Below are 13103 nucleotides of genomic sequence, written 5' to 3'. Positions count from 1 at the left end.
TTCCATTTGTTCTCAGTCCACTGGGCCATGTCCTGTTTCCCTGGTGTATTACTTTGAGGCTGCACAGATGTAAAAATCCCTTTGTAAATCGCTTTTATATCAATCAGGTAATGGATAAACAAATTAAAATCATGTCATATAAACAAATTTAGGTATGGAGACTTTAATGAAAATTAAGCATGCAATTGTTTCAGCATATTTTAATGTGGATTTAGTCTTATGTTTTGGATAGTTATGTTGTTGCGGGATGCACACGCAAAGTTTTGGAAATCATTTATTATTTAGATAACCTCTAAAGTAGGGCCCCCCCCCAACCTGCAATTCAAAGAAGCCATAAGTGATGCAAACTTTTGCACTCAACTATAAAATGCAGTAAGCCTGAAGATTTGTTGTTTCTTAAAGTATTCCATCTTTCCCATAAAACAGAAAGAGCCACGATTTCAGTGTAGCGTTTTAATAAATAATCTGAAAAATCGCAGATTATTTAAAGATCATGAAATGTGCAATATTCATGCAATACAGAAGATGATGAGTACTACAGAGTCTGAACATGTGATTTCAAGCTTTTTACAAACAGATGACCAGTACAGATGAGTTCTGAACCCATCGAAGGCACATCCACATCACTTTGTTGCATCTCATCCCGAGTCCATCACATGCCTTGTGTGAACGTACGACAGTGAAGGAGCTGCAGGTAGCCCAACTTTTGAACAGGATTAAGACGCAGAGGCTGCAGTGGTAACATCCTACACGTGCACACGTCACATTTGACAAATACAGCCTGACTGTATTTTCCATATTTAACCATAATTAATGCCAGTTTCCTGTCTTGATATAAAATACTAGTCGAGTCAATTGCACTTTTTTAATGCATGTGGTCATTCAATGTCATTTGATGCGTTCTAGTGATCATTGATAGCTCCTTGGAAATACTAAGACGTATGATAACTAGGGATGCATCGATACTGATGATAAATCAAGTATTGGTCAATACTGTGCTGGTACTCAAAAAAAAAAGAAAGAAAAAAGCCAATATCCAATACTACATGATACAACGTGATGTAAAGCCTAGTGTACGTTTGTCATGCTAAGGAACAGATCCCACAAAATGACAGCGATCTAGATGTAGCTCATGATTAACGATGGCAATCATAGAAAAGCAAACTGCTCTGTGAAAATATCAAGAGGAGGAACTGTAGCATCCTCTTGCAATGCAAGCAACCTGATAAAACATCTTGTGGCACATAAATAGTATCTTAATGTAGAATGAGAGTGTGGCTGACCTGAGCGGACAGAGCAGTATTAGCGAGCGTGGTCATTAAAATGAGGGCAAGAAGCCATGAATTATTCACACGCAAAGGTTTTTGCGAGCGTGGAGCAGCGAAGCAAGTGTGCAGAAAAACTGTCGCACGTGAGAGCACTTCAGTTCTGCGAGCACTGATATGATGATGTGAGATACGCACACTTCCTTCACCAAGGTCGGCACGTTGCTTGAGAGTATAGGCGCAATTCAAGCTACCTTGAAAACATTTTTAATTACCAGGTTCGCTGATACTGCTGTCCACGCTCAGGTCGGCAGCCCATGCGCTCTCTGTTAAAAATACTATTTATACACCAAAACATCAAACAAACCGGCACATGGTAGCACCCAATTTAAACAGAGCTATGGTTCATGATGCCCCTAATTGCGTAATACTAAGTAGGTTACTCATTTTGGTATCAGTATTGGCGAGTCGAAGTAAAAAAAAAACAAAAAAACATTTTTTCAATACACAAATAGTATCAATGCATCCCTAATGATTACTAATGGAGTTATTTAGCTAAAATCACAAACATTCAGTTTTCATTATGAATACATGAGGTAAAAAAAAAAAAAAAGAATAAATACTTGCATAAATACTGACAGTGGTTTAAAAAGCTCTAGCAGTGACTAAAACATCATCACAGGAACAACACTAAAATGCAGTGCTTATAATAGAACACGAGGTAAAAGAAGTGTGTACAGAAATCAGCGAATCGCTACTTGAGTGCTTGAGTACATCGTTTCATTGAAATAACATGGCAACTTAATTATAAAAAGTAATGAAGATACCCTTGATCTTCCATTGACCTCCGATAATTAGGCTACAATACTTATATAATATATCAGAGGATCCAAATGTTTGATATATTATTGGTTCAGAGAAATTGGTGATGATCTCTGTAACTGTAAACTCACGTACGAGTTGTGTGGCACTTTAAAGAAAATGAAAAAAAAAAAATAAAACAGTTAGCACGGAAACAATATGAATCTGATTAAGTGATATGTAAATCACTTGAGTAAAACTGATTTTATCACTGTGAATTTTCACAGATGCTGCATTAAAACAAATAATCCGTCTTTTTTGTACTGAGTCGCAGCTGGGAATGACCAAATGGCCGAACTTAACTTGGGTGCAGAAAAAAAGTTCATGTATAACCAAACCCTCATCCTCATGGAATGAGCTCTTGTAGCTCAGTATCGTTCAGTTCGTTAGTCACGATGATGTGGTCCAGCTGCCGCAGGTAACGTTCTTGGTCTTGCATGAAGTGAGGAATCCTGGTTCTCCGCAGGACCGCAAGATGACGTAGCCGTTCCACATCTTCATAGGACACCTACAGGCGAGAATTTTGTGTGTGTGTGTGTTAGTGATATGTATGTCAACGTACAGATGATTTACTGAATTCAGATAAAGAGAATTGACCTTGCCCAGTGAGGTTAACATCTTGAAATCGATGTTTCTCCTATGGCGTAAAATCCTTAGGATCCCATCCAGGTAGACTTGATCTTTACTGAAACAGCCTGTAGAACAGCAGTACATTACAACACGACAGAGCTGTTTCAATGATATGTGGACTTTTCTAGAAATGTTCACATTAAATGTCCAGTTATAATATCAGTATCACATTGAGCTGGACAAAATTGCAAAGATGGGATTGTACAGTGGCTTAGAGGTTAGCACGTTTGCCTAGCACCTTTGGGGCTGAGGGTTCCTTGAGCGTGTGGAGTTTGCATGTTGTCCCCATGCTTCGGGGGTTTCCTCGCCCAGTCCAAAAACATGCATTGTAGGCTGATTGGTGTTTTCAATTTGTACATAGTGTGTGAATGTTTGTGCGATTGTGCCCAGAGTCCCCTGGGATAGGCGCCAGGCTTCCCATCCAACCCTGTGTAAGATAAGCGGTACAGAAAATGGATGGACTGTACAGTGAGTTGTAGCCAAATGATGGTTTTAAATTTGGTGTCGAAATGTTTGAATACAATGAATAATTCTTGAGAGGACAACAGTGATCTGACCACGTAGCGAAAGAACTTACCACTTATTGGAGTTGCTCAACACCCCACCCTTCTTGCACTCAAAATGTGAACACCCTTTCAACACCACCTTCTACACTGTACACTCGCATTGTATGTACACTGCACTGCTTGATGTAAAACATGGCTTACCTTAGCCAATCAGAGTCTGAGGATTCAATTCTCAATTCAATTTATTTATAATGCACTTTCAACAATGGACGTTGTCACAAAGCAGAAATATCCATCCATTTTCCGTACCTGGTTGGAGCCTATCTCAGGGAACCTAAGCACAAGGTTGGGGACACCCTGGACAGGGTGCCAACCCCTCGATGAGCACAATCACACACCCATTCACATACTACGGACAATCTGGAAATGGCAATCTGTCTACACCACGGCTGCGTCCGAAACTGAATACTTACCCACTATATAGCATGTGAAATACATGTATTTCGGCTACTATATAGTAGGTAAATATACGGTTTCGGACGCAGCCCACGTGTCTTTGGACTGGGGGAGGAAACCGGAGTACCTGGAGGAAACCCCTGAAGCACAGGGAGAACATGCAAACTCCGTGCACACAGGGCGGCGGCGGGATTCGAACCCCCAATCCCAGAGGTGCAAGTCAAACGTGCTAACCACTAAGCCTCCGTGCCCTCCTACAGAAATATCCAGATATAAAATTTTAAACTTAAATTTATCCCTAATGAGCAAATCCATGAAGCTCCTGAAAACTCCCTGAGGCAACAAGAGGACTAAATCTCGAGAGGACTCAAAAGGGAACCCATCCTCATCTGGGTGAGACTGGATAGTATGATTATAAATCATTTTACTTCTATAACTGTTAAAGGATGGGCTCCTGTTAAGGAGTTAGCCATGACGGGATGTGCTGTACGCTCCACGTAAACGGGTTTATGTTTTCCGTGAGATGTTTATTTAACATTTAAACAAGGAGTCTCCAGTGTATCAGCGGTAAAGCTAAAACCTTTTTTGTCTCATTAACTCCAAAGAGAGAGAAAAAGAACCGAGGCTGGTGAGGGAATCACTGTTTTTAGCTGCTATAACATAAGTGCTAACTGGAAGTCACTTGTTTGTGGACATTCCACAACATTAAATGTTTCCATTTAATGTTGTGGAATGTCCACAAACAAGTGACTTCCCTTTTGAGTGGGTTCCCTTTTGAGTCCTCTCAAGATTTATTCCTCTTGTTGCCTCAGGGAGTTTTCAGGAGCTTCATGGACATGAAGAGTTTTTTAATAACTAAAAATTGCTGTTGTATAAGAGGAACAAAACAGTCCAGAGTGTGCTGTTACTGTAAAATAGTCAACTTTACCCCGTATTAAAAAGCTAGATGAGTGGCAGTGTAGTCTGTATTAGTGGTGTTTGAATTACTGCTTCACTGGATTTTGAATAGAACTGGACATGCCTCTTAATCTGATTAATACTGATTTTAACTTATAATTTGAATTTATTTTTCAATTAGAAAAACCCTTCAGGAAAGTGCTTGGAGCATTTCGTTGGAATCCGTTCAGCCGGAAGAACCATTTCCGTGGTATGTTACATTAAATAAGCAGCAGTCTTTGATACTCTACCTGGTTTTGAGGTGTCCGTCTGTCCCCGTTTGGCACGGAGGCAGTACTCCCAGCGTACGGCGGGGTCCTGGACGAAGCGAGCGATATAGCTGAACAGTTGGCTGAAGCTCATGTTGGCTGCATGGTACACGGTGTAGTAGAGGAGAGCAGCTCGCCACAAGAAGGGCTGCTTCCGCAACAACACGCTGTGAATGCTGGCCAGTCCCTCCTCTGTAGGATTGGCTGGCTTCAGTCCAAACTGCTTCCTTCCGACGGCAGTGGCCCATGGCTGCATGCTGTTATTCACGCCGCGTAAGTAATGTGTACCTGAGAGTGAGAATTATAGCAGATCAGCAAGAACATTTTTGCTCCACCTGCCTTTAAGTATAGGAAGATTAAAACTTCCACTAAGAGCGTATATATTAAGTTGAAAATAATCAGGTTTGTTCGATATATGATGCTGAAAAGCTCAGTGCTTAAAAGGAAATGAGCTACAGTGGCCAGTTAATACGGGACTTAATATTTAGGTGCAATATAAAGTCTTAATTACATGTGAGAGCTTTTGAAATAATTTCAAGCCCTGAGTTTTATCATACCGATCTCATGTCTTAGCATCCCTTCCAGCCAGTGCTGCCGTGCTCCAGACAGGTTTATGGTTAAGGTCGGCCTGCAGCTCTCCACCATCATAACAGCCTGGGACAGGAGGTCATCAGACAGAGACACAACCACCTGCAAATATCACACACGATGACTAAAACTGTGCTGTGGATGTAAGAAGTCGTGCCGGTATGCACAGTAAACGTGGACAACACAAACACGCACCTCACCCACACAGCCCTCTTTCTGTAAGTACTTGCGCACCATCGCCCACACTCGACTCTTGGGCAACACACTTCCTCCGGTGACTTCTTCAAAGTTCTCGTAGGTGCCGAACTTCCTCAGGACGCACTCCATGATATTAACTGCCTGGGAAAAGATGTGAGTGGGATTCAGGGGTGGAATGGTTTCTCTTTTTGGTATGTCAAGGTATCTGGGTAAAAGTATAAAAGTGTTTAAAAGGGTATGATGTGTCCTGATCTTTCTCACGGATACTGCCTTGCATAAGTATTCACCCCCTTGAACTTTTCCACACTTTTGTGGTGTTACAACCTAAAACTTCAGGTTCAGGGGGGAATAGAATGGGGAATTCAATGGAAAATCTATTTCATAGATATTCCATTGGTTATACTAAATATTTCACAAACTATGCATGTTGAGAAAGAACCTTACACATGTTGCCTATCGGTGATGCATCACCATCGATGACACCGATAGGCAACATGGTTTTTGAGAGTTGATCGATTTAATTCAGCCGGACTACCACATCCCATCAAGAACGGATTCTGAAATGGATCAGCGTGTCATCTGACGGGTACGTTTAGCTTCTGAACACGTAGTATATAAATCATGAAATGTTATCCATGTGAGTAAGTCTCAACTTCAAGCAGGACCACTGAAGTGATAACTAAATGGTGTAGGCCTGTAACACGTTATGGACCTTCACGAGTTTTCTCAGAATTTTCCGTAATATGCGCAATATCCTATGCACATTGGGAAGAAAATAACACGCTTATAATGATAATAATTAATAATAAACGGACGCACGCAATATGAATAGGCTCACATGCACTCTGTCGCCAAAGTGCACATCTGAGACGGCGTTAGTGGCACGTTGTATATTATAGTCATTATATTTGATTATTAAATAAGTCATTTTATAAAATCATCATAATCGCATCCATTCATTTTACAGTCCTACTAGCCTATTATTTAGAGTAACAGAAAAACTTTTCATTTGGGTGAGGAAGCTGGCGTCTTGAGTGGGATTTTCACAAACTGTCGCGCCACTGCAGTACACGCATCTTGTGGTTTTAAGGTTAACGATTAATCGATTAATTGATCATTAAGTTAAATGACGATCGATCATGGGAATTTGTGTAAATTGACATTGACATTTTGTAGCCAGGGTTCCCTTCAGTATAGATTATTTCGTGGAAATGATTGTGTGTACAATAATATATTGTCTATTTATTACAGCAATGAGGCTTTCAATTCCAGAACCTTTAGGTCACATTCAACAGAACACATTAGGTCCAAGTCGACATTATTCATGTATGCTCATCTATATTCTAAATCTATGTAATTCATTCTTTTGAAAATTGGGAATACTTTTTCTGAGGGAAGAGCTCAAAGTAAACATGTACATAACACCTTTGGTAAGACTTTTGCTTTTTGTATCAGTAAAGGAAAATGTTGTAATTCTTGCCCATAACTGCACACATACTACAGATGTAGTAGACTGAGAGTCGGTTTGAAAACTCCTTTAAGACGATTGCTCTTCACTTGTATATTGAAACAATGTGGAATGTACTGTTTTGCCTGATTTTCACGTATGGTTACATTTACAGAATTTGGCATATGCCCTCGTACACCCTTATATTTTCTTTTTTGTTGTTGTTGTTGCTCAGTATTATTATTTTTATTTTATTTGCTGACCCTGTTTAAAAAAATCTTGCTGCATTTTTCAATGGACTGCATAGAACTAGAAATAATTTTGTGATATTATATACACCACCTTTATTTCACGGTTAATTACATAGCATTACATTACATAGTAATACTGTCATACTGCTATACCATCGTAGAATTTCTATCTTGACATACCTGGGAAAGAAAGAGCCCAGATCCTTCTTTATACTTCTCCAGGACACTAACAGGCTCAGGTGACGTGTACTCAAACTGGGGCTCGTACTTATAGTCCGACTGGAAAAAGGTCTGACGCTCCTGTTCGAGATTTATGGGCCTCAGAGCCACGAGTAAACAGGGCCCGCGTGGTGCAGAAGGTGTGGGCACTGGTGCAGCCACAAGCCCCCGGGCAATGTGCGGCAGGGATGTAGCTGGCCGCATTCGCCCTCTGCTGGCTCTAGGTTGCGCCGTGGAGTTTACAGTACAAGTACTTTCACTACGTCGCATCCAGCCTCCGGGTCCCAAACTGGGGCTTGTAAGGCTTCGCGTGGGGGGAGAAGGTGCACCGTAACGCCATGGAGGCTGCACCACTTTGCTTTCACACTGATTATTCGCCTTAACACGCTGCGGTTTGATCTCCAGACTGAGTGGCCTTCGAAGTTCCGCCTTCTTCATGGGCAAGTCCAATTTCTCAGTTTTTCCACTATTTCCTCCTTCCGCTCCCTGCACCCTCTGCTCCATTGGGGTGCTACAGGGCCCGTTGTGGTGCAGCTTGTCCCTCTGGGTGATTTTGCTGATTCTTGCTTGGACCGGGACAGGTTTGGGATTCTCTTTAATGGGTTCTGGTTGTTGAAAATCTTCCCGAGTGGCCTCCATGTTCTCCCCATCAGCCCTCTCCACACAGTTCTCACTCAGATCCAGCACCATCGCAGCAAGCACGCCCCACTCAGGACACGCTGCACACCTGAACACAAAAGGATACACACTTATCAACTTTTCAAAATTGTTGCAAGCCATTAAAAAGAAAGTGAAGAGGCCTATAAAAGCCATACTATATGTTTTATTGAACTTGGATCATATTTGGAAAATATGGTGATTTCAGGTGGCACTGGAATTAATTGTGTGTGTGTGTGTGTGTGTGTGTGTGTATATATATATATATATATATATAATTAGGTCCATATATATTTGGACACTTGAATATGTTTACCAAAACATATTCAAGTTACAGTTAAATAATGAATATGGGCTTAAACTGCAGTCTCTCATCTGTAATTTAAATGCATTCACAACCACACTGGAGGAAGGGTTTAGGAATTACAGCTCTTTAATATGTACCCCGTCTTTTTCAAGGGACCAAAAGTAATTGGACACTTGACTCAAAAACTGTTTCATGGACAGGTGTGGGCTATTTCTTCATTATTTCTTCATCAATTAAGCAGGTAAAAGGTCTGGAGTTGATTCCAGGTGTGGCATTCACATTTGGAAGCTGTTGCTGCGTGAACCCACAGCATGTGTTCAAAGGAGCTCTCAATGCAAGTGTAACAGGCCATCCTTAGGCTGCAAAAAAATAAAAATCCATCAGAGAGATAGCAGGAACATTAGGAGTGGCCAGATAAACAGTTTGGTACATTCTGAGGAAAAAGGAACACACTGGTTAGCTCTGCAACACAAAAAGACCTGGACATCCACAGAAGACAACAGTGGTGGATGATCATAGGATCCTTTCCATGGTAAAGAAAAAGCCCTTCACAACATCCAGCCAAGTGAAGAACACTCTCCAGGAGGTAGGCATATCATTATCCAAGTCTACCATAAAGAGAAAACTTCACAAGAGCAAATACAGTGGGTTCACCACAAGGTGCAAACCATTGATAAGCCTCAAGAATAGAAAGGCCAGATTAAACTTTGCCAAAAAACATCTTTTTAAAAAAAAAAAATAAATAAAAAGCCAGCCCAGTTCTGGAAAAGCATTCTTTGGACAGATGAAACTAAGATCAACCTTTACAAGAATGCTGGGAAGAAAAAATTATGGCGAAGGCTTGGTACGGCTCATGATCCAAAGCATACCACGTCATCTGTAAAACATGGTGGAGGAAATGTGATGGCATGGGCATGCATGGCTTCCAATGGCACTGGGTCACTGTTTATTGATGATGTGACAGTAGATAGAAGCAGCCGGATGAATTCTGAAGTGTTTTCTGAGTTTTTTAAAGCAAAGAAGTGGAATTTTCTGCAATGGCCAAGTCAATCGCCTGATCTCAACCCGATCGAACATGCATTTCACATGCAACAACTGAAGACAGCTGCAGTAAAGGCCTGGCAAAGCATCACAAAGGAGGAAACCCAGCATTTGGTGATGTCCATGAGTTCCAGATATCAAGCAGTCATTGCCTGCAAAGGATTCTCAACAACGTGTGTGTGTGTGTGTGTGTATGTATATGTGTGTGTGTGTATATATATATATATATATATATATATATATATATATATATATATATATATATATATATATATACACACACACACACACACACACACACACACACACACACACACACATAGCCTTTAAGAATGCTCTTGACAAAAGGAGGACGTATTGAAATCATTCTCATTGCTGGACCAGGAAGCTGCCGCAAGGTTGCAATGGACTTTAACAGGAAACGCATCACACATGACACTATTGCCAAACAAACAACAGAGTCGAAGACTGACAAAGGCACAACCGATGTGGTGCTGGCAAATATAGTTCCCTATGTATGGAGACTTTTGGGACACCCTCTATAATAAGTCAATAGTAAATCGAATAACTTTGAAAATGGTGGGTTGTTATTTTCACCACTGTACTGTAACCATGTTAAAAAATTGTGGACCACCTGGCTAGGCTTTATGGACCCCTGGTGGTCGCTGGACCCCATTTTTAGAACCAGGGCTCTAGTACACAACTACCCTCCATGTGAAAGAGTGCCAACATGATTTAATGCTAAGGACTAATTAACATGCATGAGTTCAGCTTACAGTTTCACATGTTCTCCCAGGGTTCACCGGTTTCTACCCAAAACATGCCACATGGCTTGGCTATGCTAAATTACCCCATAGGTTTTAATACAGTATGTGTGTGCATGATGTGTTGAGATATACTGGGTGCCCATTGAGAGTGTATTCCCACTTCATATGAAATAACCTCTGGATCCACCGTGACCCCGCCCACTATATAATACACTAATTGAAGATGAATGAATTTTTCAACAGACAATTCTTTTGCACATTAATGAATAACTTAAAGACAAATAATAGACAGCGTTGGTGTTTTTCATTCTGATTCACAGATACGCAAATCAAGTTGTCACAGGAGAAACTGACACAACTGTAATCTTGATCACATGCAATACATTTGCTTTTATTTCCCAAGAAACGTTGAGATTGATACATCATGAAATCGATTTGGTCGAATGTTGACAGTCCTGGGATTTGAACTCACAAACTTCTGGTCACGAGGACAGAACCTTGAACACTAAGCTGCCACTCCTTCATCACCAGTTTATTGTGCTTTCCACAAAACTATTCCATTCAGACAGAACTTGCTCATCACTGTAGCAGAGCTAAATAATGTGAAATTATGCGCTGTACGTTAATGCAACCATCCAGGAATGTCAGGATGACATCCGATCTTGTCGGATGATCATCTTTATTAGAGTTCAGCGCTACGGCTGATAACTTAAATCATAAGGTTGTCTGTCTCACAGGAAGTGATGGAATGGATTCAAAAGGACACATGATGGATGGAGACACACAAATGTTCTCAGTACTGCTGTACAAGAGGCATGCTTTGTCACTAAATACTCATGGCAGCACACACAAAAAATAGAAAATTGGGAAATTAGAGAATAGAAAATTAAGAGTGGAGTATTGAATTTGATCCAGAACTGAAATAATTGTAAAATTTCATTTAAAACTCAAAAAAAAAAAAAAAAAAGCCCAACAGTGGGACAGACATGTGGGATAATATCTACAAGTAGATTTGCACTTCTTTTGGATTAGATCAAAAGAAACAGCCTGCCATTTTTAATTATAGACCCTTGAATAAAGACATAGCTAAGGCAAAATCCATCAAATCTCTCCTAAATGATCTCGGATTTAAACCATGCATGACATTCTCGGAATATGAAGAATAACACAGGAAAATAATCTATACACACGCGTTATTGTGTTATATGTGACATACCGCGCAGCGTTTTCTTGATACGGCCAATGAATAAAGCTCGGTTAATTCATGGTTCCTGGCCATGAATAGGTATCAACAGCGGCGGCATCAACTTCCGGTATGGAGGAAGGAATAACGGGACGGACAGCAGCGCGAGCTGCGCTTTAGCGGATGGCTGTGATTGCGTTGGAACAAATGACGCGCTGTTGGCGCAGCTCGGGCACGCGCACGGCGTTAAGGCGTAATGACGTAACTCTACGTACCTTCGTAAAGCCCCCCCTTCTCTGTTCCCATATACACCTAATGGCGGCGAGATTTGAAGGAAATTACTTGCATTAATTATTTATTCCTTTATTTATTAGATAGATAGATAGATAGATATTATTATTATTATTATTTTGAGATTTAAGGAATGGCTAATAGAAAACGTGTTTATTGGTATATTTTTATTTGATGATAGAGTATTTTGTGCCTAAAAATGATTTTATTTTTTTTTAATTAACGACTTAATATAGTATATACACAAATTTGGATATTTTAAAAGATCCTCCATTATTCATACTGTAAAAACAAAAGATTTTTAGACAAACTGCTAAAATTGCAAAGTAATAAAGCTTTGTAGCTATTTAATATATTTATAAATTATATTTTGTGGAGAAAAAAAATAGGACAGTTTCATATTATTGTAGGCTATTATTAATTTATTACTGGTTAATTTTCCTTGTTTTTCAGGTACAGTATGCCATTGTATTATGCTGTTCATGATGCCGTTTATGCAATACTTAAAAAAGTATTCAATAAAATAAATGCATTTTTAAACGTATGAATTAAGTAAAGCGCACCTATTATGGTTTTGAAATGTGCCTAATTTTGTTTTAAAGATCTCATACAATAGATTTATATGCATCCAAGGTCAGAAACGCTTTAATGTGCTCATAATTTAAACTGCAGCATTACCTTTCCCCCCCAAGTGTCACAAGCGACTTGTTAAATGATTCGTTCTAAATGATTCACTATAAACTCCTCCTTTCAGAGAGCATACTCTGCTCTGATTGGTCAGATGTCCCAGGCTGTTGTGATTGGTCTATAGGTTAGTACAGGAAGTAAAGTCTAGAATCACTAACGACTCGTTTCAGCTGTTCAGAATCGGTTCCTTCTTTTGGGAGTCAATAACTCCGTTTGTCGTGCGCTTTGATTTTTGAAACTTTGCAGACGTTTTTACATTCACAAACAGCCCTAACACACTACATGAAAGATAATATCTGAAAAACCATAATAGGTGCACTTTAACTAACTACTTAAGGAGGGGAATATAAAAACAGAGCTAAAAGACTAAAGCCTTGCCGCTAGGGGGCGCGCGAGAGCCATAAAAATATATGAATAGGACTAAATGAAGCCAATGTACAATTAGACTTAATAAAATATTTCTGAAAAATAAAAGGTCTTTTTTTTTAATTCAGAACTTTAGATGTGGAATGAATTCACTAAACTGGTATGAATTTCAGCATTT

At 40.0% G+C, this 13103-nt stretch overlaps 1 protein-coding gene across 2 annotated transcripts; it reads right to left on the bottom strand.

Moving 5' to 3' along the window:
- Positions 1-15: 15 nt before the first annotated feature.
- kiaa0895l lies at positions 16-11701 on the bottom strand. 2 transcript variants are annotated; one of them, XM_053634241.1, is made up of 7 exons: positions 11615-11701; positions 7588-8353; positions 5707-5850; positions 5481-5613; positions 4906-5211; positions 2724-2821; positions 19-2634 (listed from the first exon to the last, which is right to left on the bottom strand). In XM_053634241.1, the coding sequence occupies exons 2-7, from the start codon at positions 8314-8316 to the stop codon at positions 2473-2475; spliced, it is 1572 nt and encodes a 523-aa protein (XP_053490216.1). In that variant the 5' UTR covers positions 8317-8353; positions 11615-11701; the 3' UTR covers positions 19-2472. The 2 variants fall into 2 exon arrangements, with proteins under 2 accessions (XP_053490215.1, XP_053490216.1); XM_053634240.1 differs by lacking the exon at positions 11615-11701 and having other exon boundaries at positions 16-2634; positions 7588-8489.
- Between the last annotated feature and the right edge of the window lie 1402 nt (positions 11702-13103).

This window comes from Ictalurus furcatus, chromosome 10 (assembly GCF_023375685.1).
Source record: "Ictalurus furcatus strain D&B chromosome 10, Billie_1.0, whole genome shotgun sequence".
Classification (NCBI taxonomy): domain Eukaryota; kingdom Metazoa; phylum Chordata; class Actinopteri; order Siluriformes; family Ictaluridae; genus Ictalurus; species Ictalurus furcatus.
The sequence above is the reverse complement of the archived record's forward strand: the minus strand, read 5'-3'. Positions and strand labels throughout refer to the sequence as shown.